Raw genomic sequence first — 25,827 nt, forward strand, 5'->3', positions numbered from 1 at the left:
TCTAACCAAGAAAGAGGAAGGAAAGAGGTGGCTGCGAGTAGTGCCCGAGGTCAAGGGACCCACGACCGACCAACAGAAGGTTGACGACGACGACAGGCGGCCGATGGTGATAAGCGGCTGGAGTTCTGACCATAGCTTTCAGCCACCGCGAGGGATTGGAGGTAGACCTTGGCGACAAGTACCAGCAGTAGGAACAACCGAAATTGAGAAGAAATATGGGTTGATTTATCAAAACAGGAGAAACAAGGTTGTCCCCCTTTTCGGCCAAAATTCGGCAATCACGTGCTGATATCGGGGCTCCAAAGAGTTTAGAAGAAAGAGAGGCGAAGTAAATTAAAGATGGCTAGGTCCTTGCTTGGTTTTCGACAATATTTGGCTGCGGCAACGGTGGTGACATGGTCAATATTCGGAAGAAATTGAAGCAAAATCCTACGACTAATGGGGGCTCCAAAGAGTTTAGAAGAAAGAGAGGCGAAGTAAATTAAAGATGGCTAGGTCCTTGCTTGGTTTTCGACAATATTTGGCTGCGGCAACGGTGGTGACATGGTCAATATTCGGAAGAAATTGAAGCAAAATCCTACGACTAATGGGGCTGGTTCCCCAATGGGGGTGGAAGGGAGGAGCTCTAAATAGAGCTCAGCTGCGACCGAAATTTGACTCGAAGTTGGATTCCGTTCGATGAACTTGAGAGGAAGAAAACTTCCATCGGAAATCTTTTCCCTCCTCGCATATGCACGGCGCGCGCGCGCGCACACATATATATATATATAATAAATCTAATCATTTTATAGTAATTTTATGATATCCAGTATTTGGGCCCAATCTATTTGATCGGCAAGAGTATTTGGCTCGGATATTTGGCTTTACAAGATTAGATTTGTTATTTAGATAGCCTTGCAAGTCTTTGTCATCCGCCTTATAGGCATACAATATTTGTCATGCTCTTATTTTGAGATGTGATAGTTGTCCGACCGGTGACGGCTATCCAACTGATCAAACTTCATATTTGAAATCAATTACAAGTCAAAGCTAGATTACTGATCTCTAATTAATAGGCGAGAGGTTGAGCTATAGACCAGCAACAATGCTTAGCCAATTGAGCACAACATGATTCACTGACTCTGAAAGCATGTCCATCAATTGCCATTCCCTCCATTACTCATTCAAAATACTGTCTAAACCCTACATTCCCCAACGGCTAATAAAATCATCAGCTACACCCTTCCCTCCCTCACCTACAACCCTTGCTCCCCTCACCCAGCCCCCCTCATCCCTCCCCTCCAAATCGCAGCCTGAAAATCCCAATCCCACGGTGCCCAGTCCTCTCGTCTGCACAAAATGCAAAACGCCCAACCTCCCCTCGCTCCCCCTCCCCTGTTCTAGTACTCCACCGTCACAACTAGTAAGATGAATAACACCGTTCTAATAATTTTTTCCGAGAATCACAGCTGTCCAATTAAGAAACCTCCGTTATTTGGTGAGTGGAATAGTGTAACGTAAAAAATTCCTGCGGGGTAGCAGAAGCGGGATCCGAACGACGTGTTGTCATTTGTCTCCCTTTTCGCCCAGGAGGAGCTTGCTCTCTCGCCCTCCTGAATCCCCTTTTAGAAAGAGATCGGAAGCCAAACACTCGCCCCTCTCGCTCTCCCCCCTCCCTCCTTTCCCTTCGATTTCTTCCTGTTCCTCCAATTGTTTCTTCGATTTGGATCGATTCAATTCCTGGGAGCGCTCAGAACCCTAGTTTTTTGGGGTGATGGAGCTGGTCGGGAGGGCGGTGAGGAAGAGATTTCCGGGGTTTGGGATCTTTGAGGGAGTGGTCGAGTCCTATGATCCGTCGGTAGGCTACTTCAAGGTGGTATACGAGGATGGGGACTCGGAGGAGGTCGACTTTGGGGAGATCGCCTTGATGCTGACGGAGATGGGGGAATCGTCGCCGCTGCCGCAGGGGCCGGCCCGGCGGAGTAATCGAGGGCGGAGGCCCAAGAAACGGCGCCGGAGCGAGCCGGATCGGGCGGCGCGTGGGGGTTCCGGTGGCGGAGCGGAGGATGAGCTTCTGAGAGGTAAGGTTATGGGTAAGGGTTTGGTTGGGGAGGGTGGAAACGTAGTAGAGGTGGGTGGGGTTTCCGTGGAAAATGGTGGGATTTCTGATGGGGTTGTGAAGGAAAATGGTGTTTTGGTAGTTGGTGGAGCAGCCCATGTGAATGGGGATTGTTCAAATGGGGACATAAGGGAGATTGGTTCACTTCAGGTTTTCGAAGGAACTCCCAAAATGGAGAAATTGAAGGAGAAGGATGGTTTTGATGGTACTGATGGCTCTGAGATGAAGAGCAAAGCATTGGTGGCGCATCCAGTGGAAACAACCCATTTAGAAGGTTGTAAAGATACCCCAGTGGAGGAACTTTTGTTGAAAGATTGCAATTCTGATTATGTGTCTTCGGAAAGTCAAGGAGGGGGTAGCGCCTATAAGGTAGATGAGGATGAGCAGGGCCCAAAGAAAAGGCAAAGGCTATCTGAGAAACCCAAGTCCCCTCCAGAGATGCCTTTGAGGAGGAGTGCTCGTAGAGCAAGTGCTGCTCTGTTATCGCTGGTGGATTCTGTTCCCCATCAGGTGGAGACGAATGTTCTGGCTTCTGAGAATGCCGTGTTTAATAGAAAAGATTATGGCTTGATTGCTGAGGATTCCAAGCTGGAGCTTCCTCCATCTTCAAATGATGTGAATTTAGATGGGCTATCCATTCTTGATATCTTCTCTGTTTATACTTGTTTAAGGTCCTTCAGTAGGTTGCTTTTTTTGAGTCCATTTCACCTTGAAGCTTTTGTGGCAGCGTTGAGATGCAAATTTGTTAATAGTTTGATTGATTCCATACATCTTTCTCTCTTGCAAGCCTTGAAACAGCATTTGGAGTTTCTTTCTGAAGAAGGATCAAGGTCAGCTGCTGATTGTCTCAGGTACCTCTCATACACTATTCTATGAGTTCCTTCCTTTTAAATGGATCATTTTGTTGTTTAATCTTTTAAAAATTGCTGTCTGCTCACGTATCTTTGTAGGAATCTAAATTGGGAGCTGTTAGACTTAATTACATGGCCTGTATATCTTGCTGAATACTTACTAGTTCATTGTCCATCCGTGAGGTGTGACTTTAAGCTTACACATTTGAAACTTTTGAACATGGAGTACTACAAACAGCCAGCTGGGGTAAAGCTTGAGGTACTTCGTTGCCTGTGTGATGATGTCAATGAAGTTGAAATGATAAGATCGGAACTTAATGCAAGGAGGATGATAGAAATTGAACCTAATCCGGATGTTTTTAATAGCATGAACATTGTAAGGAAAAAGAATTATTTGTCCACGAATGGTTTGGCAAACTTGTCTTCGGCTCAAGAGGAATTTGAAGAAACTGCGGACGGAAATAGCGATGAATGTCGCCTCTGTAAGATGGATGGTAGCTTAATTTGCTGTGATGGTTGTCCTGCTGCTTTTCATTCTAGGTGCGTGGGAGTGGCCAAAGATCTTTTGCCTGAAGGCGACTGGTATTGTCCAGAGTGCTTGATTGAGAAAGGAGATGGATTGGTAAATTTGTCAAAGTCTTGCCAGGGAGCAGAGATTTTGGGTATAGATCCACATGGGCGCCTATATTTCAGATGTTGTGGCTATCTTTTGGTGTACGTCGTTATGCAAATCTTGCACAGTAGTTTCTGCTCTACTTATCTCTTGCTGAACTGTCTTTTTTTATACAAATTTAACTTTAGCTTCTTAAAAAAAAGTCTGTATTTGCATACTATAACTGATAGAATTTTATTCTTCTGGGGCACAATTTGGAATATAGAGGTCTGAAACTGATCTTAAATTCTGTTGTTGACCAAAGGACCAAAGTACAGTGACGCTTAAACAGAACTTGCTTTTCTTTTTTGTATATAGGAAGGGAGAATCCATAAATTTTCACAGAGAGTAGAAATGGTGAAAATTATCTTATAGGGAAAGATTATCTCATAGGAATCTAGAAAACTCGAACAATTTTAGTTAGTTATCCAAGGATCTGGGCTTCATATATGTTGCTGTGAGTAAGTGGCTAGGGTGCTCTATAACATTCCTGTTGGCAAGTTTGATGTATTTGGTTTTGTAACTACCTATATAATACCTTTTTATCAGGAATTGGTCATAACTTGTTTTGAGAAAATTATGATTATTATGTTAGGAGTATGCCAGTCTTTACAGTTTCATGATTGAGCTGTGTCGTACTGGGAAGAGAAAGCATGCTTTTTATGGACCATTAGGTTTTTCGCAGAAGAAAGATGACGTAATGATTTAACCCCCATCTGATATATTTTGAAGCCCAAAACAAAGAGGGAACAAGTAAAAACGAGTAAAGTTTTTATTGCTCTTTGATCCCCACTTGCATATTGTATTTTTTTTGAGAAATAAATTCCATTGGGTTGGTGACCTTGAGTGATCTAGTAGTCATTATGAAAAGTCCCTTTTTTAGATACAAAGTTCTACAGGGCTCATTCATCATTGAAAATCTGGATCTGGTTTAATGTAGAGTGGGTGAATGCATTATATGTGGCTAATCAATTTCTTGCTTAATGAATCTTATAGAACCTAATATTCAAAAATTACTTGAGTAAATATGGTTTTGAATTATTGAGGTCAATTTCATTAATCTTTATGAGTTGTGATTTTACTCGAATTAATCTTTTACGATATCATCATAGAATTTGATTTGTAGAACATTTTCTTTGTTTTCATCTGTTTTCTTGCTTTTTTGCCTGTATGCCTTAATGACATTTTTTCACCACTCTATTAAATTTTTACTTTTCTTACAATGTCATCATAGAATTTGATTTTTAGAACATTTTCTTTGTTTTCATCTGTTTTCTTGCTTTTTTGCCTGTATGCCTTAATGACATTTTCTTACCACTCTATTGAATTTTTACTTTTCTGCGGAGCAATATAGGCTTTTTTTGTAAAGCTAGAGTCTTTTACCAATGCATATTTCTTTCTGCTATTTTCCCCTTTTCTCTTTTAATTTCTAAGTTCTTGGAAATTATATGGAATTGTGTTGAAGAATAATAATATGATGAATGCAAAATTTGACTATATTTCTTGAACAATGCTTAATATAACAGTTGTTGATTAATTCATGTAAGACCAAGGTACGCCATACCGTACTGAACCAGGCAGTGCGGGGTGTACCGTACCATGCCAGGTCGGTACCATTATGCGGCACGGGGGTATAATAATACTTAGTACGCCGAATCGGCCTCCATATGGGATGTAGTAATATAGTAACAGAGTAGCATCGGTACGGGGCCCGATACTAAGTCGGCGTACCTTGTGTAAGACTTTATTGTTGATCTAATATGTTTAGGAATCGTGTCTTTTTCATGTAACCAATAACCACGAAGACTTCACCTAAGTATCTAAGATTTGATTCATATTATGGAAGATTTTATTTTTTTTAATAGAAAGGGAAGGAAATCCACCTCTACTATAATTACCAAAGCTCAAATACTTGGTGATGCATCACCCAAGGCTCAAACCAAAACCCCTGGTTGCTAAACAGAGGGGCATGACCTCTAGGCTCCTGCAATATAAGATTTAATTTCTGATGTAATATGTTTGCAGATCATGCCTTTGTTCATGTAAACAATAATCATGATGTTTTCACCCAAGTAATTAAGGTTGGCTTAAAGAATGAATCCTTCTTTTCCAATCATTGTTATCAAGGTCTTCCGTATTTGCCAATTGCTGCTACCTATATTGTGCTTTGACATAGTAAATGATAATTTTATGTAATTTGCCTATCGATTTCAATGCTCAGTAGGAAAGTTTTTCAACTTTAATTACAGACTCATTGTGCATGGCTAGTTCTATATTTAAAGGTTGCCTGGTACTGAAATCTGCTCCAGTGTCTAAGCAACATTGCATGTGAGAGACATTCTTTCACTTTATGATGTAGTAATCCTGTGTTCATATTAATCAACTTAAATTTATTTAGTTATTAAGGCATCTGAATGATTGTTATCTATTTTATATCATTTTTTTACAGGATTTTGCCACATGTGTCATTAATGATCTTTTCATGAGTCAGATATCTCTGAATGAATTTTATCTGTCCTTGTTAGATAGTTTTCTTATCTGATTGGTATGTGAGCCATCTTTTTTGGCTTTGATATTACCAAGTTTTTTTATTAATGGTGGACTTGCAGGTCTGATTCATGTGATACAGTTGCCCCATCTCATTATTATAACAAAAATGATTTGGTGGCTGTTATCAGATTGTTGAAATCATCTCATGCTTCTTATAGTGCAATTGTGGATGCAATATCCTCATATTGGAAAGTTACTGTAAATGCCTCTAATTCCAGCAATCATGGCCACGAGATTCCTAATGTGCATGAAGTCTTGGATGCTAGTGTGCACTCTGAACACTTGACACTCTCAAAGCAAGAGGTTTCCTTTGATGGCATTATTGAAAAGGCACCGAAGGATTATTCTGCTTCACCTGGATGCTCTGAACCTAATCGTCTTAGTACTTCAGATTTAAGACAGTTGAATTTGATGGACTCTCGTCAGTCTGCAGAAATAAACCAGCCATTTGCACATTCTGAATCTGCAGATGAAATGGCCGATGCTGCCACCTGTGATCCAATTTCCCGGCAAATTTACAATGATTGTTCTAGGAACGAAAATGTTCCTGATAAAGAATTTATTTCTGTGAATCCTGTGGAGTTATCTGTTGATAATGAAAAATATGTGGAACTCCCTGGTTGGGGGGTTGGTACATCATTGATAACTGACCGATGGAAAGGTGCAGATTCTCGGCTGCAATCTGATCCTGGTTGTTACATGAACTATTATACTTTTGGTCGAATAGCTTTCTCTGTTGCTCAAGAGCTAATGCATAAATCATCTGAGAGTGGCAATAAGGAGTCTAAGAAGCCTGTTGAGGATATGATGTCACAACAACTAAAGGCAATCTCTAAGAAATCAATCAGATTTTGTTGGTGCACTAACCAGAAGCTATCATTGGATGCACAGAAAGAAAAATGTGGTTGGTGTCATTCCTGCAAAACTTTGAATGGTAGTAATTGTTTATTTAAAATTATGGATGACAAGCATCTTGAAAGTTCTAAGCCCCGGATAGTTGGCCTTCGTTCTGAAAAGAAAAAGAAAAGTCACATTCTTTCTGCTATGCATCATATTTTGTCGATTGAAGACCGCTTGCGTTGCTTTTTATCTGGTCCATGGGAGAAACCACATTACAGTAACCTCTGGCGCAAGGCTGTTCTGAAGGCATCGGATGTTGCATCACTAAAACACCTGCTTCTTACTGTAAGTGATTGCTTAATCTATTAAGGAGCTGACTGTTGTGCTGTTTCTGTTTGTTGTTACTTAATATATTAGAAATATAATTAATGAAACTCCTGTGCTGCAGTTAGAATCAAATTTGCGTCGTGTTGCACTTTCAGCAGAATGGCTGAAACCAGTGGATTCTGTTGAAATAGTTGGTTCAGCATCTCATGTAGTGACTGGTTCAGTGCTTATGTCTTCAAATAATGGTAGCAGTAGAAAACAGAGCAAAAAATCCCTATCAGTTTCTGAGAGTGTTCGTGACCCTGCTGCTGGAAGTGTTTTTTGGTGGAGGGGTGGAAGACTGTCCCGGCAAGTTTTTCACTGGAAGATATTGCCTCGATCTTTGGCTTCCAAGGGTGGTCGCCAAGGTTAGGATGTTCTTAATTGTTTTGATATTTTGCAGTGATTCTTATGTATGACCAAATGAAGAAAACATGCTAAACATCTTTTGAAATTGCAGCTGGATGTAAGAAAATTCCAAATATATTATATCCTGATGGTTCAGAGTTTGCCAGGAGAAGCAAATTTGTTGCCTGGCGAGCTGCTGTTGAGATGTCACAGAGTGTTGCACAGCTCATTTTTCAGGTAAGAACCACTTGTATAAATGCAGGAGTCAAGGAGTAATTATTTAAGTAGAAAGGTTGTATAAGTTGGATATTTCAGCAGTTCTTACTATTTCCTTTAATGTGTTTTCAGATTAAAGAATTTGATTCAAATATTAGGTGGACTGAACTTTCAAACAGTCATCTTTTCCCACAATTGACTAATGAATCCAAGAAATTAGCAAGGCTATTCAAGAAGGTGATGATCCGCAGAAAGTGTATTGAGGGAACAAATGTGAAATATCTACTTGATTTTGGCAAGAGAGAGTGTGTTCCTCCTGTTGTTGCCAGACATGGGGTTATGTTTGAAGAACCCAATAGTGAAAGAAAGAAATATTGGTTGAATGAAATTCATGTTCCTCTAAACCTTCTGAAGTCTTTTGAAGAGAAAAAAATTGCTCGCTTACTTAAAAAGGCAAATTCTGGACTGCTTTCCGATAAGGTAAATAACTGCCACATGAAGAAGCGCAAAAGATCGAAAGGACTTTCTCACCTAATATTGAAAGCAGAAAAATTAGAGAGCCAAGTTTGTGGGTACTGTAACAAAGATGTACTGATTAGGTATGACATCATATACGTGCACTCACATTTTTTTTATGACTTTTTTTTAAATCTCATATATACCTGCAGTCATTAACAGCATATATTATTGTCCATATGATGTGATCCTGTTATGAGTCTAATTTGCATTTTTGGTTAGTACATATTTGATGCTGTCAAGCTCTAGCCATAAAATTAGAATATTTAGCATTCGTTTCTATTATGATGCACATAATATGCTATTTGGTTGTGGAAGTAACGGTTTGGTAACTTTGTATTTGGTGGGATGTTTTGTAGGAAGCATATATTTAGGTTGTACATTAGGTTGCATAGAGAAGAAACTCAGAGATGTAGTTTCAAAGCTGTAGCTTGTAGATTTACATAAGGCGCTTGATGGTACCTTTTTAATAGTATTTGAAAAATGATTCACTTATTAACTTCATAATAGCTAAATGATATGCACAAACTCAATATGTGATTTCACCTATGCAATTTGTATTATATTAGGTTTTGTAGATTGGTCTTACAATTGAATCTGTAAAAATGAATCTCATATTAAGTTTAGTTCTGAAAAGAAAGTTCATATCCGAGATAACTTCCTAGTTATTTTTTAAAAGGTTGAATGGGAAGGATTTGTAAGAATAAGACCAAGATCAACAAGGAACTGAATCCAAGATCATAAGTTCTTGTATGGGCAGAAAGGGCAAAACATGAAATTGGAAGCCCAAAGTAGCTAACTTACAAAAGACAAGCAAGTATAGAGAAAGTGGAGGAACATGTACTGGAGAATTGGTTAAGATATTTATATAAGGGGCAATGACTTCATGCTACTAGATATATTTAGAGGTGGCAATTTATGACTTGACCCATCAACCAGATCCGCGAACGATTTGCTTTAAGCATATTCGGTTTTGACGTAAATGGGTTTGGGTTATGATGGGTCAACTCGTCTAGACCCGATTATTAAATGGGTTGGGTTCAAGTTTAGACCCTTGACCCGCTTAACCCTTTTTTACCCATTTAATAATTGGCTCAGCTCATGTTAATCCATTTAAGACTTGTTTAACCCATTTAAAATCTACTTAACCTATTTCTGTCTTCTTTAACCTGGCATGCTTAACCTGTTTAACATGTTTAAATCCTTTTAATCCATTAAAAACCCACGCAAATTGTTTAACCTGTTTAATCTGACTCAACCTGTTTAGTAAACGGGTTATGTAGGTTGTGTCAGGTTTACTTGTTTAATAGACTGGTCATGTTCAGATTTGAATTTTTGATCTGTTTAATAAACGGGTCGAGTTCGGGCTGACAAATTTTTGACTTGTCCCGACCAGATTACCATCCCTAGATAGAGTAAGGGATCCTATTCACGTGTGAATCATGCAAGCAAATGGCATGGAGAGCTTGTAGTGTGGAGCCTTGAACTTCAGTTCCTGAAGGTTAAGGGGTGCAAGAGGTATCATTCACAATAGAAGTTGCATCACAAGAACAGTTAATGTGGTGCACGCAAGAGGTGGAGTCTTGAGTGTTCTTAGCAATTATCTCAGTGACATGGCAAAGTTTTTCTTGGACCTTTTTTTTTGGACGAACTTCTTGATATGCTTGAGTATTTATGTTTAGTTCACTAAAAGATAGATGAGGAAGAACCTCTAGATCTTAGATAAGGTTAGAAATATTACTGATGTGCATAGCTTTGGTATCTAGATAATACTGAAAGTCTGCATCATGGAAGTAGGTATTCTTAATAATTAACTTGAACATTTAGAAACTCAATGAGATGAGGTGGTCCTAATGAAACAACTAGCATTAGATTACCTGCAAAAAGGCACATTTGCAAGTCTTAAATGGTGGAATTTATTTCTTCTTAATAGTGTTAAGCTGAAGTGGAACAATAGCATAAAATATGTTGATTATCTCAAATAATATTGAGAGAGACATATGCTGGATCATTTTGGTTTTACCTGGGCATTTGAGCTCCAGATTAAAGTTCCAATTCATGCTGAATTGTTAGTTTATTTCTCATGATTGGTTAAATTTGATGTAGAAAACTGTTTTCCTGTTGCTAAGTTCTAAAACAAGTGTTTAAGGGTGAAGAGTAATGAAACTGAAGCTATCTTAGCTGCCTTGGTTCCAATGGTCCCAGGGATTTTCTAAAATGAAGTGAGAAGTCTTTTTTGGTTCTAGCTTGCACTTCTTTTGCTTTCTTCAATTTCTAAATCATTTAATTTTTGATAAATTCCAAGCAATGCTTCCAATGATTATGCACATCAAGCTCTTCTATGTTACTAAATTCATGCATATATTCATGCACAGAAATATAAATGCATACACATAACTTATTTCAAAAGTATCATTTCCTTACTGTTATGCTACATATTGGTTTCTTCCTTTTTTAATACAAATGATAACTTGTGTTTCAATTTTGTTACACAGAGAAGCTGTGAGCTGCGAAATTTGTGAAGGTATGTACTCTGAACATTGTTCAGATTTTGATTTCTTAGCATTTCATGTGAAGAGCCTTTTTGTTTCTGTTGTTGTTGCTGATGTTTTTACTTATTATTATGAATTGATCATGTTACTTCACAACTTGATCAAATGGTAGACTGTGATGCTTAACACCTTTAAAAGCCTGAAATCTATGCGGCAGTTATTAACTCTTTTATAGGTTATAAAATTTCTATTTAATGATTAATGGTGGTCATGGAATCAAGCAAAAGGTTACGATGACATATCTGTGTCCGGCATTTCTATCAGGAGGTGTAGTTAAACTAATTATGTGCTACCCAGCTACTTCATGGGGATGATTGTGCTGTTTATCCTTCAGTACTAATGGAAAATTTGATTTGAATTCGCTGCATATATATGTCTATATGTTCTTATTCTTCAGGAAGGTCGAATTGGAAGTGTCTAATAAATTTTGGTGGTTCATTTTTCATGAAAATGAGGTTTTTGCTATGTTGCTCATCATACTGAAAAGGAATGGAGATAATGGCTGGAATAGGAGTGGTGTATAACAAAGCATGGCAGTTATGAATTTGATGTTTGTAGATGGGACTGATTTGAAAAGCCTTGACCATCTTAAAGATGCTAAAAGATAGAAAATCTTAAATCTTTATTGATATATATGTTGCTCATGGGCATAAGTTTGCTGTATTATATTTATGATTTTGTTATCTAGTACCTTTTCATGGAAGAATAATGGAGGTATTGGCTGGACTGGGATAATGAGCAGGTCATTCAAGGTCATGACACCTTAGCTTTCAGATTTCTTTGGATTGCTTAAATTATAAGTCTGATGAGATATATCCTTCTTCTAATGTGAGATTAGAAGAGGAAGGTTTTATTTGGGCAAAAGAAAGACTTCTTTATTTACTTATGGTGAAAACATAAGGATCATGGAATTGAGGTTCCAAATGTAGGGCTTTGTCACTTTGCTATCAAAAGCAGTTGGAAAATGCTTCTAGAGTGTTGATCAACTATGATGCAACATTTAATCAGTTTTAAACATTCAACATCCAACTTGGTATGGTTAATATAAATTTTTAGAACTAGATGAAGATATGACAAGCCAAAACAGAGGTGGAAGGATGGAACCAGTCCAAGCTCTGGTTTTAACCTACTCTTAGTAGGAAGTGAAACAGGCTTGAACTGGTTTCTATTATATTCCAACAAAAACACAAATCTGGTGCACTTTTGACTTCTTTATTTACAACCTCCGACATCTAGGACGCTTTATCTATGGATTAAGCTTACATGCTAATATAATAGATGCAGAATTGAGATACATACATGTAAATATTGGGTGTACAGTTTGCAACTTATCAGCTTGAATATATACTCCAGCGTTGGCTGTATGTAAGTTCAAATGTGGTTTGTTTGCTGTTTCTTTTGGTTTCCTTTTACCTGTTAAATCATGTTATGTTTAAGGTATATCAATAACCTTTAGCTGCAACATATGGTGTCCGATCATGGTGACTGATGTCCACAATAGATTCTTAATCTTGTAAAAGTAGCTAGGCAACTTAATGAGTGAAACAAGTTCAAAGAAAAATACAAGGACGATTGCAAACTGGGCTAGGGTTGTCATAGGCTCTTGTCCAGGCACTTAAACCAGACCAGTTCCTACTTCTTTAATTTCTTTTTTTTTCCTTCGCCATAGCCCAATTATGCTGCTTTCTTTTTTCCCTTGGTCCCCTTCTTCTAGACCCAACCCAGTGTTGCAGCTGGTATTTTCCCCTCTTCTTCCACTGGTCAGTTTAGCCATGTTTTTTCCAAGGTTTTAAGTTTTGGATGCAAACCTATCTGGAGTTTGAGACTGAAAATTTCTGTTTTGGTCAGTTTCAGTCAGTTCGCTTGGTTTTGAAGTTTCGACTGAAACTGACTAAGGTCTCGTTTGGTAGAGCTATTGATAGTAGAGCTTTTGGAAGTAGAGCTTTTATAAAAAGTTATTTGATGTTTGGTAACTACATTTCTAAAGTGCCGTGGAACTTTAATATGTGTTTGGTAAACAAATTGAGAAAGTATTTTTGGTATGACAAAATGACGATAAAGGATATTGCATAGTATTATACAACAGACCATAATAAAATATAATATGTTTTAATACATAAATATATGATATAGTATAATATGATTGTAATGTAATATAACATTATTATAATATATTAATATAATATTGTATACTATAGCATAATAATATAACATAATTTGATATTATATAATATACATATCAATGTATTATGATAAATGCAATATAATTTTATATTTATAGTTTAATACAATAATAAATATATAAAATATTATAATTATTATCATTATATATTAATATTTTAATATTTTTAGCAACTAATTTTTGGTTTACTTGTTTTTTTTTGTTGGGACTCCTACAGATTTTTATAATATAAAGGGACATTTTTTGTAATAATAATATTTTATCATGGATATTTGGTCCAAAAAGAAAAAAAATATAAATTAAAATAGCTTTTCGACGTATGCTAAAAGTACTTTTCCGAAGAAGCTCCATTTTGGAGCTTCTTCCAAGAAGCTGTTTTAGCTTTCTGCAAAGCTAAAATAACTTTTCGATTATTTTACCAAACACCTTTATTCTATCCAAAAGTACTTTTGGAGGGTTAGAAAGTGCTTTATGGCTCACCAAAAGTTTGGCCAAACAGGCCTTAAAACTACTTTTTTTCTTTTGTTTTGATTTAACAAGTGAATATGTTTTTTGTCTTAAAACCTATCAATATTATTCAATCAGACATTTACTTAAGTCGTGTTACATTCATCAATGCTTTGTTAATAATTTATGTGGTGGGTTAGCTGCAATTTCATCCATCAAAGCAACAACATATATATGTGATTTGTCTTTAAGCTATACACAGGACAACAACATGAGAAGATGCATGTGTTTGTGTAATTTGAAAATTGGTTGTTTGGGGAGATGGGGGCCTTTTACTAGAAAATGGGTTCAATGGTGCCAAATATAGCCCCCCCAAAAATGAGTGTCTTTATGTTGTTTATATAATTCTTTTGACCATGTCTATGATGAAGCAATGTTCAAATTTTCTGCTGTCTATCATCCTTAGTTGGCTGCCTTGGCCATTGCAAAAGTGCCTGTCTTCACCTTTTATTTAATTCTTTTGACCATGTCTATGATGAAGCGATATTCAAATTTTCTGCTGTCTATCATCCTTAGCTGGCTGCCTTGGCCATTGCAAAAGTGCCTGTCTTCACCTAGGCACTTCTGCAACCTTACACTGGGAGTTTTAATCACCATCAAGAAGCATTTGATCTACCAAGAGAAAGCTTACAAAAGAAAAGAGAGATCATTCTCTTGTGTTCATATGGTTTATCGTTAGTTTCAAGAACAAATTTCTATTGCAGCATTAACATTTAAGACAAATAATTCCTGACAAGATTATATGCCTTAAAGGGACTATTCTTAAGTTATCTATCATTTGTTGTGTCGGAAGGTTGACTCACTGGTTGGGTTTCCTTTATGTTTTTCTTATCAACTGTGTCTCCTATGAATCACCCAGCATTTGGTTTGGGCTTGATATTGTACTATTGTGGAATAGTGAGGTGTTCATGCTGTGACTCTTAAGATTTTTACATAACTTTCCTATGAGGGACCTGCTGCTTTATCTTATGGCACAATTACAATTTAGAATGTTTGTAGAAACTTGTGCAGCTATCTAAAAACATAATGGATAAATAGGAGAATAACCGTATCATGATTCCCTTGTTAAGTCTGAAGCCTTTTAATTTGACATTTATCAGTATGGATTATTGGAGGGAAAAATTGGTCATGACACCTTTCTCTAATGCTTATTCAAATATACATGGGTTCTACATGTATCTGATTTTTCTTCAGTTTCTATATAGAGTTCCTCATAGATAATGTTATCATGTCATGACTACTGCATTTGGAAATACAAGTGAACCTGGATTATCCTATTTTAATAAAATCTTTGGGAAGCAGTTTGCATGCAAGCAATATATTTCGTATAGAATTGTTTTCCATATAGCTATGTTTTTTTAATGATGTTTCCTCCTTTCAAAGGTACCTAGTTATCGAGGGAGAAAAGGAAAATACTTGATTATTCTTTCTTCTTTCATTAAGTTATAAATCTGAGTGCTTAAAGTGCAGAATTTGTTATGTCACTTTGGTAAATTTGCGAATTCATTAGCTGATTGTTTTTTCTTTGCAGGTTATTTTCACAGAAGGCATTTCAGAGTGCCTAAAGGTGCCATCACTACAACTTACATTTGCTATAGATGCAAGGATAAAAATACTATGAAGATAAAAGCTCAAGGCCATAAAGGAGTTTCAAAGAAAAGAAAAACCTTGACAGGTAAAAAGTCAAAGTGTTTGCCTACGAAAAGAAAGCGTGCTCCACAGGGATTGCCTAGGAAGGGAAAGCATGTGCCACGGCTGTTGCCTAAGAAAGGAAAGCATGTGCCACGGCTGTTGCCTAAGAAAGGAAAGCATGCGGTGGTGAAAAGCGAGAAAAAGCTTAATGGAAAAAAGAAAGGTAGAAAAGGTAAACCTAAAAAGAGTCAGTCCAGAAAATCTGATAATGGTATCACCTGGCCGAAGAGAAAAAGAACAATTGTGCATCATTCCTACTGGCTAGACGGTCTTCAGTGGACTGGGAAAGTAGACAATGAACAGGGAAAGTGTTTTAGAAGAAGAAAAGTTCTTCTGCCATCCCAACATTTGGGAGACCCCTCTGTAAAACCAGTGTGCTGCCTTTGTGGCAAAGAATACAATTCAGACATCATCTATATTGGTTGCGAAAGTTGTGAAGGTAATTGCATCTCTCTTATGCCCCCGCTGCCTTCTGCTTGATTTATGCTTCTTGTGGTTGGCAGCAGATAGTCCAGTTATTGATTACAATCTAGCCAACATCTTTTCTTTTTCCTTTTTTCTGGAAAAAAACATCTTAATTCAATACCAAAGGGAAACACAAAATTTATTTCTTATACAGTCATGTTCTAATTGCATAACCTCATCTATCAAGCTTTATCCCTCTTATTTTGAGTCTGAATGATACCATACTACAGTCTCATAGCTCCTCATTGCAGCATCCAGAAGCTTTACACATAATTTATTTTCGGAAATCTTTTTGATATTTATTTTTCTGTGCAGATTGGTTTCATGGAGATGTTTATTGCCTTACTGTTGAGAATATCAACAACCTGATTGGTTTTAAGTGCCATAGATGCCGTAGAAGAAGCATCCCTGCATGTCCATTCTCACAAAATTCAGTAATTGGTGAGGGTCAATCACTTGATGAATGCATTGGAGGAGCTGTTTGTACTGAGGATCAAAATGACAAGGAAAAATCTCACAGTGGAATATATGAAGATTGCGCAGCTATAGTTCATAATAAGGTTTATCTAGATGAGGGGCAAAAAGATGGCACTAAACATGCTGAAGAGGAACTTATGTTGTCTAGTGAAACTGGGTTAACAGCAGGACCTATTGCTGATCAGTTGCTTGAAAATGCAGAGGAAACGGTTACATCTTCTGGACATCAGAATGAAATTCAAATACTGGTAGCGTCGGATAAGACAGGAGGGTTTGAAAGAAATGGTGATAGTACATGAGTTTCTTGTAGCTGGTATGCATGGCCTCTCTGCTGTTCCACATTCAAAAACAGACAATTCTATCAGCACCATAGTTGGCTGACATTGAAGTAAAAGATGTTTTCTACATTGTTGACGCAAATGAGTTATCATTATGTGGTGCAACTTCATGATTACAATTTGTTGGGATGGTCCAACTTGGGAAAAGCTTGCACATGTTAGAGAACAGTTTTTCATGTTATTCTTGTTAGATTGAATCTGACCTGGGATTTTGCTGTTAATGCTCTTCGTTTCGTTACGCACTCATGGATTGATGAGTCGTGTAAGCATCATTCATTCCCTGACTGTCCAAAAGTTCATATGTCGTATGTTGAGTTTCTGTTAATTGGCAAATTCTAATCTTTCTCAGCTTATAAAGTCCATGGTGGATTTTCTTGCTCATCATTTCCATTTTTGGGTTGCATGCAATGGACCAACTTCCAGAGGTTCCTAATCTTTCAAGTTTAATGAAGTTAAGCATTTTTTGGCTCCTGCTTATTTTGTTTGATTTCAACTTGCAAGTGAACTTATCTGAGATTTGCTAAATTGTTCAAGAATTTTGGTGGCTTTCTTCTGACTCAGAAACATCGGACCATCAGATGTTATCCAGGTAAATATTGTTGCTACTGTGTGTTTTCCATCTCATTTCTCTTATCTTTGTTAGAATTCTATTTCTCCTTCAATACTGTAAAACAAGCTTGAGCTAAGTAGTCATTCATCAGGCCAACTTCTGCGTTATTTATTAGCCAATGATGATATGATATTTAACTTACTGGAAGATTCCTGATATTGTAGAAGTTTGTACTCTGTGAGTGCATAAACTGTCCATATCACCTATTTCTGCCATCCATTTGCGTATTGCTTTCTTACATAACAAATTTGTGAAAATCAAGGAAACCTAAGAATGTGTTATTTTAAGGAATGAAACGAGATATTTCCTTGTAAGCATGAGTTGGCAAGTTTAGCTAATTTTGTTAAATTCTTAAGTAGTGTGAAACTTGGGAAGAGATTCATCAGATGAAAGAAGAATGGAAAAATATAAATTATTCTTAGAACATAGATGAAATATAATCTGACTTAAAGGTCAAACAGAAACTCAATACGATGAATAAGATTTTCCAGATCTAGTTAGTTCATTTTGGTGTCTTTGTGAATCTCCTCAAGTAGAATAATGCAAGTTAATTTTGAGGTTCGTGCTTATTTGTCATAGTTATGAATATTTTCTTGCATGACTTTGTGCAATGAATTGCCTTATTCGTAGAAGACAAATATGCTTTTGCTTGTTTGCCGCATTTATGACATAAAGTTATGTGAGAAGATGGATGACTTGCGTAGTAGGAAAACCAACAATTGGATGCTAGGGTTCACTAATTAGTTGGAATATAAGCAATTTGAGTCCAGGTTTAGGACCACGGTCAGTGGAACCATCCCGAGCCGTTTGGTTCGGGGCATCTCGAGCCGTACCGGCGGCTGACTGGGATGGTTCCGGCAAAGAAACCGAGATGCTGTCGCCGGAGGTGGAGAAGGAGAAGGAAGAGAAGAAAAGAGAGAGCGAGCGGGGGAGGGAGGGAGGGAGAGAGGCCGGCGCTGGTGTAGGAGGCGGAGGCTGCGGTCGGGTCCCTTGTTTCGAACCTCTCTCTCCCCCTTTTCTCTCTTTTCCTCTCTCCCACGATTTGTGTTTGCCCTCTCTTGTGTCGGTACAAGCTCGACACAGCACGACACGGGCCCGTACGGACTCGTGCCGCCGGGCAACCGGTATGGTTCCCCGATACCGGTACAACAGGCGGTGTTTATGACCTTTGGGCCTTGAGCATGAACAACAAACAAATGATGGGATTTAAATGGATGTAAGCAGCAAATGATAGGACTAGCGTATTGATATCATGCTTCATTTGTAAAGAATTGCAAATGATAGAACAAGCGTATGATAGGACTAGCTATGTCTTCAATCTGATGCTAAAATTGCTGCATGTTTTCCCTACATGAGATGATAGCAGGCCTTGTGCTTAGAGGCTTAATAAGGGTTGTTGGTTGCTGATTTTGATGTAGTATTTCAGGGATCTTAAGGTAGAATGATGGGAGAAAAGTGTTTAGTGGTGATTGGTGAGTGATAGAATAGTTGAACATAGTTACTGGTTCAGATAGCAGCCTGAAATGGGGTTTGGTGATTGATTTTTGGTTTGAAGGTATTGGCATGGGAGAAAATGTGGATTTGGCTTGAGGGAAAAAGTCAGAAGAGGGAAATCTTGGACTTTGTCCGCATCTTTGAGACATACTTAGAGAGGGGTTCAATGACCTCAGACCACTCAAAGAAATTCATTGATCTTTGATCATGACCAACAATTGTCTTTTATGGCATTTCTTTGCCATCTAGAAAGGGAAAGTTAAACTATATAGGAACAAAGAAAATTGAAATGAAATTACGGATCCTGGTGTTGATTCATCATCTTCCATATTGTCAGAATAACATCATTGAATCTCACCGTCTTCGATATATAATATAATCTTTAGTAGAAGCATGGTCTGCTGTACCGGCCCGTACCGGCCGGTACGTACCGGTCCAGCCTGAGACCGGTACCGGATCAGCGTGGAATCCAGTACCGGTAGTTTATTGTTGAAGAATCGGTACAGAACCGGTTCGGACCGGTACATACCGGTCCGGGCCGTCACCGGTACGCCGACCGGTACCGGTACAGCGGACCTTGAGTAGAAGATTATTTTTATTTTTGCTAGAATCTTGAAGATCTTGGTTGGAGATTCTTCAACATTTAGTTGGATCTTTGATTGGAAATTGTCCTTGATGGTAGATCACCTTTGTAGCCTATCCTTCTTCTTTCTTATTCTTCTACCTTAAGAGATTCTTTCAGCCATTTTATAAGATTACCTCGGCCATCGCAGTACTATCCCCTTGAACAACTAAGATGATTCCATGTGGCAACTTATTTTGAGAAAAAGGAACTCACTACACATAAAGATCATTACAATGGATTATTCAGGGGACTTAAAAAGAAAGACTCAAAAGGAAAGCTAAGAATACTAAAAAAATAGATCCAAAGGGCTTGAGTTAAGATTTGATTGTGGCCTTGACGAGCTCTAATCATGTGTAGGGGTGCAAATAGCCGAGCAGATCTCAAGCTTCTCGAGCTCAACTCGGGTCCAAGTTCGACTCGACTCAACTATTATCGAGCTCGAGTCGAGCTTGAGTAGCAAAATACTCGGCTCGAGGGCTCACAAACCTAGTCGAGTATATATATTTAATAATATTATATTTTATTTGTAATATATATTATTAATTTAATATTTTAAAAATATAATATTTATACATTTTTTTAATATGACCGAGGCTCAAATTTGAGCTCGAACTTGAGCTCGAGTATTGCTTGGTTGATATTCGAGTCGAGTTGATCTTGAGTAGTGATTTTTTTTTATCAAGAGTTTGAGCTTGGATATTAGGACTCGGTCGATCTTGAGTTCAGTTTTGAGCTCGAATATCTGAATCAAGTCAAGCTCGAGCCTCTAGTTACTTGACTCGGTTCGGCTCGAGTGCACCATTAATCTATGGAAGATACTGGCATCTCGAACTTATAGTTATTGATGCTGTAACTTTTGCCGCGTTGTGTAGTGTAGTAGGGCCCTATATCCTCATCAACTCTTCCTATCTTAGATGCATTAATCCCCAATGAATGAATGCTACATCATAGATCGTAGAGTTCCATGCTGAGCCACTGCAATTAGTCTGTGGTAATCCAGGGTATTTTGATGCAAGCTGTTTCAAGGAAATTTTGAGACCCTTGTAAGTGGTTATCCAAGACATTCTGGATGTCCTCTTTTCTCAATTAAGGCAATAATTGTAGGGATTATGCAAATTGTAAGTCATGGGTGGAGGATTAAGCTGTACCTTTTGGTACTATTTTTTAACCTTTTGTATGGTATTAGATCTTTGACATGATCACATGATTAGTGCCTAGATCAAGTGGAAGGTGAGGCTCTAGGCTTTTGCACTAATCTCCATATTATTTTAGATGGACCAGAGTTTCTAGCATGAACTTTCTTAAGTTTCCTTACAAGAATCTCTCAAGCTGAACTTAGGATTCCTTCAGGTTTTAACTTGTGATGAAAATTGCTAATAGACTTGTATAATTAATTTCTTTTATTAAATTTGCTGTAAACTTCAACATGAAAACTTGCAAGCCATGTATGTGCCAGCAGAAAATTTTGCAGGTTGACTTGGTTTGACTTGTGGAGGGATAGAAATTAGGTTAATGGGTTTTTGGGTAGGTTTCCTGCATATACATCAAAAAGCTTATGATCATATATCCATTACACAACTAATTGTATGCAAACTCAGCTAAAAGGAGTTCCTAGCCTCATTCATGTATGGTCACTAACCAGACATTAGAGAACATGACCATGAATCCTATATTTCATATTTAGAATCTTCCATAAATTTTTCCAAAAAGAACTCATGGACTTTACACCCCTATGAGACACTGTGGTCTTTCATAGACCACGTAGCTTGATTACCTCCCTTACAAATAACTTGGCTACTTAAGAGTTGAGAGGGATGAAAATTCTGTTGCAAGGGATGAATTCTGCTAAATTAGAAAGCTTTTTCACTATTGTTTGGGGTAGACCCAGGAGAAGGTTCCTGGTGATATCCTCTAATGGTGTGTGTTATATGGATAATGGCACATACAATTTACTGTCTCCTTTGCCAATTGACAAATATAGTGCCAAAAGACAATTTGTTCCAATCTGGCTGGAATAAAAAAAGGGTCCACCATAACAATGTTCTTGTCCTAATCAAAATGTCTTGTAGCTCTATTACCATGCATTTCTCACATACTGTAGTTTGTAAACGATACATACCACTTCTCTCTTGATGCTAGGTTAGACAATAAGCTAACTTGCACATAGCGATAGTCTTATCTCGACTCAAATATCTTGTAGAGCCATTGACATGCATTTCTTACACAATGTGGTTCCAGGTCTGCCGAACCGAGCCGAACCGCTCGGTTCAGGCAGTACCGAACTGACCCGGTGCTATTTAAAATCGATTTCGGCCCCTACGGGCCGGAACCTCAATGGGATTGGCCGGCCGGTCCTTTTTGGGTCGGAATCAGCCGGTTCGATACCGACTTGGTGCCACTGTGGCTGCAAGGTGGCTTTAAAAGCCCCAACGGAATGACACAGAGCCAGAGCTTCCTTTTTCTAAAAAATCTACAAACAACACCAAATCAAGCTATCAGAAGGAAGAGCTACAGGTAGTCTATGACCAATTCGAATACGGATATGAATTTGGTGCGTCTGAGGCATCTTTCGGTGGCTACTATCCTACGCAGTCCGGAGCATCTTATGGGTCAGATTTTGCTGCTGGTATATTCGGATGGACCCCTCCACAGCCGTATTATCAGCAAAAGACACATCTTAGAGCCAAAACTTCAGTGAGAGATTCGTGAGTGCTTCTAATCCGATGCACGTTTCTTATGGGATGAATGTACAAGGCTATAACGCCGCTTGGTTAGAGGGGTGGGTTGATATGCCTTCTGATTATGCTGATGATCCGGATATCTGCGAGAAACATCGCCACTCGATTCGATTTTAAATATCGGTATGTACGTTGGACTTTAAAAGTATGTAATTGATTGTATTATTTTTTAATTTTTATGTCACTACTTGATTTGAGGATATTTTATGTTCATTTTATGATTTGTATCATTTTAAAACAATAAGATGCATCATCTAGGTTAAACCGGAATCATAGAAACAATTAATTAGAGTTAAATTCATAGAAAAAGTTTGAAAAGAGTGATTATCAATTAATTTTTTTGAGAACTAAAAAAAAAGGGCGTGCTGGTCCGTGCGCACTAGCCCCCTACTAGTAAAGACTTTTTCCTTTACTATGAAATTAAGATTTTTGGAATTGATTTTGTTTAACCGAGTACCGAACAAAAATGACTTGCTTTACTAACAGCAGCACCTGCCATGGGCTTTACTGACTAACGAGTTCTCTATTGCTATCCGTCTAGAAGATTGTTAAAATGGTTTTTTTTTGGGTTTACTAGGGAGTGTAGTGTAAGTAGATAAGTTTCGGGAAGCAGTGAAGGAAGCAGAGATAGAATTTAGGAATGCAGTCACGTGCCTTACAACATTAGGGCTTCTAGACTGGCTATTGAAAGGTACGAATTCAGAAGCCGAGAGCAGCAAAGATGGCAATTCCAGCAAAGGAAGAAGCGATCGAGTTGTCGAATTAAAACCGGTCTACTAAGGCCCTATTGAATTAAACGAGAGAAAGCTCAATCGATGTTTGGGAAGAGAACAGCTACTACAGCTGGGATTTGTGAGAGCTTTGGATAGCTAATCAAGAAAATTAAGAAGAGAGCGAGCTTCCACTTTGTGTTCTATAAAGAGGAGGCTGACGAGCAAGTCCAATGTCAAAAGAAATGGTGCTTTCAGTCTCATTTGATTCGAATCCAAATCAGCGAGTTCTCGTCCCATACTCAAGTCTGACTTCGATGATTGTCTTCCGTCTGCGCAAGATGGATTTGGCTTCGGTGATTCACCATTTGAAAGACGAGAGAACACGATCGGCACAGAACCTTCAAAGTCCTTTTTTTCTTGGTAGGCAACGAGAAGGGAGAGGGAGGAGGGGGATCAGTAAGAGAAAGACGTAATGGACCGTAAAGGACGGAGACTCCCTTGCTTGATTCAGTCATGACATGGAGCTTCGGCCAAGCAAGCAGGTGCCTTGATTCAACTCCATCGTTCCATAGGGGATCCTAACACCCGGGGGAAGACATACAGTACGCAAACGACCCTCATCACTCCTCCATTGTAGCCCACTGCCCAGCTGTTATCTCATCTGTCTCATACATGAGTAAGGCTTGCTAAAGCACCAAAAAAATAGTAAGTAAGAGAGTGCCAGCAGGATAAAGATAAAATGGATCAACAAATTATTGAGCAACAGAGGTCCTTCACTTGCAGATCGTTCGCGAGTTGAACTCGCTCTCTTGCCACGCCTTTCACTCATTCACTTGCACTCCCTATGGGTAATAGTAATAGAATGAAAAACGAACGATCTTCGAAAAAGTCAGCAGTGATTGAGTCCGACTCAAGATGTTTTAGCTTGCCCAGTAAGCCAATTTCATTTGCTCTCCACCTCTGATAGATCTTTCCCCATCCTTGCAAATTTCATTTCCTTCTTGATTAACGGAAAATAGATATCCTAGGAGGCTTTAGCTGCTGTAGGTCTGATATGCTCGACAGAGGCGGCCCCATATGTTGGATACTTTCCTAAAGAAAGAATTGACCGGCACGCCCTACCGGTTTGTTCGGCACCGAACCGGTACTGAACCGTACCGGGTGCCGACTGGTATGGGTCTCGGTCCCGGTTCAGCGGATATTGATGTGGTTTCGTAATGACTGTCTAATTGATTGTCTATACTCCTTTAAGAACCTTCCTTTAGAGTCATGAGTGGACTAGATCAAATCATGACAAGCAATACACGCACACACAAGGTCCCCAAAACTAGTTCCAAGAAGTATCGGTTTGGTACAGTACAATCAGTATAGTATAGTATGTACTCCATACCAATATAGGCTTCCAATACTTTTGTTCTCACTTTCAGTCATGGTACCGCTTGAAATTGGGTGGTACGATGTGTTTCCACATGGTTTAGACTGGTATGAACAAGTTTGGCTCATATACTGAAATGGACCTCGATAAGGCATGGTATGATACTGTTGGTATGAGATGGTACAGGTCGGTATGATAGACCTTGTTCTATATATATATATATATATATAATTATCATATCTTGCTTATGCTATTGTCAGATAAATACCATTATACTAAACCCAAGTTTTGGAAGGAGAAACCCTGGATGAGGCTAGTTAGCCCTTGGAATATTTTCTAAACAAATCAAAAGAGGCTCTGGATTGTTATTTTCAATAGTTTTGGTCAACCACTGTTATCTTGGGATAGATTTGCTCCAAAATGGAGCTGCCTCAGCCTTCTTCACATGATTTTTGAGATAATCAAAAACTTCATTTGCAATTAATATGAGAGTAAGGTTGGGGCATCTGTCTTTTTATCCCTGAAAAAGCCTACATCATTAATATTTTTCAATTCTATCATTAAATGAGAATGACTATATTTTGTGCAAATATATATAAAGATTTATCCTGTTTATTCTATGATTAACTATAAAGATTGTCCTAGAAATTCCTATCGTGTTCTCAAAACTAGGTCTTGGTGCTTCAGCTAGTCTACTCTTTGACCCAAGTTGGGGTTTAAGAATGAGGGTGTATTGCCAAAGGAACTTGACCCACTTAATATGTCGTGGCCTATATTCTTATGAGTATTTGGATGGCATAAGTCTTGATTGTTAGTATTTATAATGTTTTCCATATCTCAAGATAACATAATAAAACTCCTTATCATAGGCAAACTACTCTTATCTCGTGCCTTATTAATTTCTCACTGCAATATGTAATTGGATGGCCCTTTTGAGTCAAAACTCCTTTGATCTTTGGCATCCTCACACTTAAATTTCGTTTGGCAAGATCCAATGGATTATAAGATGATTGCCATTTGTATGTCCATATATTTGTGGGTACCGACTGGTTTAGTTGGTAAAACCACTGGGGCTGTTATTGGTGGCATCAATTTGAATCCCACTTGCACCTAGATAGGGTTTTCTACACCGGTGTTTTAGTATGCTGCATATATGCTTGCATATGCATATGCACTCTCTTGACACTCACCGCATTTCCGATATGCGGTACTACATGGGGTCATACTAGCGATGTCAACTGAGCATTGTGTGCCGCAAATATAACTTGCTTAGTGTTGAAGTCCAACCGAAAAGCTTAAACTAGTAAGTGGATGGGCCCATGAGTATATAAGCAGCACCAAGGTCCTTTCACTATCCAATGTGGGATTACCACTTTCTCAACACCCTTGCTCATGTATAGAGCCCGAGGAGGGAGGAAACCCAGAAAAGGGGCGGCATGTTGATTGGAAGTGAGAGTGTTGGAGGATCGACAAGCAACATGGATCATGGGAATTGATGCCATTAAATTCCAACCCAAAAGCTTAAGTTAATTGGTGGATGGGCTCATGAGAATATAAGCATCACGGAGCTCATTTCCCATTTAATATGGGATTTTAAACATAGTATCATATAGCTTTATACT

General features: G+C 38.3%; 1 protein-coding gene across 5 annotated transcripts in view; it reads left to right on the plus strand.

Annotated features, from left to right (window-relative positions):
* The first annotated feature begins 1,570 nt into the window (after positions 1-1,570).
* Positions 1,571-25,827, plus strand: part of LOC103705599 (DDT domain-containing protein PTM) — a 30,237-nt gene continuing 5,980 nt past the window's right edge. For 3 of the 5 annotated variants that reach the window (XM_026804075.2, XM_026804076.2, XM_008789370.4), the window contains exons 1-10: positions 1,571-2,949; positions 3,049-3,663; positions 6,211-7,336; positions 7,440-7,725; positions 7,818-7,942; positions 8,054-8,520; positions 10,933-10,961; positions 15,210-15,809; positions 16,151-16,912; positions 17,000-17,239. In XM_026804075.2, the coding sequence (XP_026659876.2) occupies positions 1,754-2,949; positions 3,049-3,663; positions 6,211-7,336; positions 7,440-7,725; positions 7,818-7,942; positions 8,054-8,520; positions 10,933-10,961; positions 15,210-15,809; positions 16,151-16,611 (4,905 nt within the window). In that variant the 5' untranslated portion in view covers positions 1,571-1,753 and the 3' untranslated portion in view covers positions 16,612-16,912; positions 17,000-17,239. The remainder of the gene's footprint in view (positions 2,950-3,048; positions 3,664-6,210; positions 7,337-7,439; positions 7,726-7,817; positions 7,943-8,053; positions 8,521-10,932; positions 10,962-15,209; positions 15,810-16,150; positions 16,913-16,999; positions 17,240-25,827) is intronic. The other 2 variants (XM_026804077.2, XM_008789371.4) reach the window with 1 other exon arrangement.

This window comes from Phoenix dactylifera, unplaced genomic scaffold, assembly GCF_009389715.1.
Source record: "Phoenix dactylifera cultivar Barhee BC4 unplaced genomic scaffold, palm_55x_up_171113_PBpolish2nd_filt_p 000146F, whole genome shotgun sequence".
Taxonomy (NCBI): Eukaryota; Viridiplantae; Streptophyta; class Magnoliopsida; order Arecales; family Arecaceae; genus Phoenix; species Phoenix dactylifera.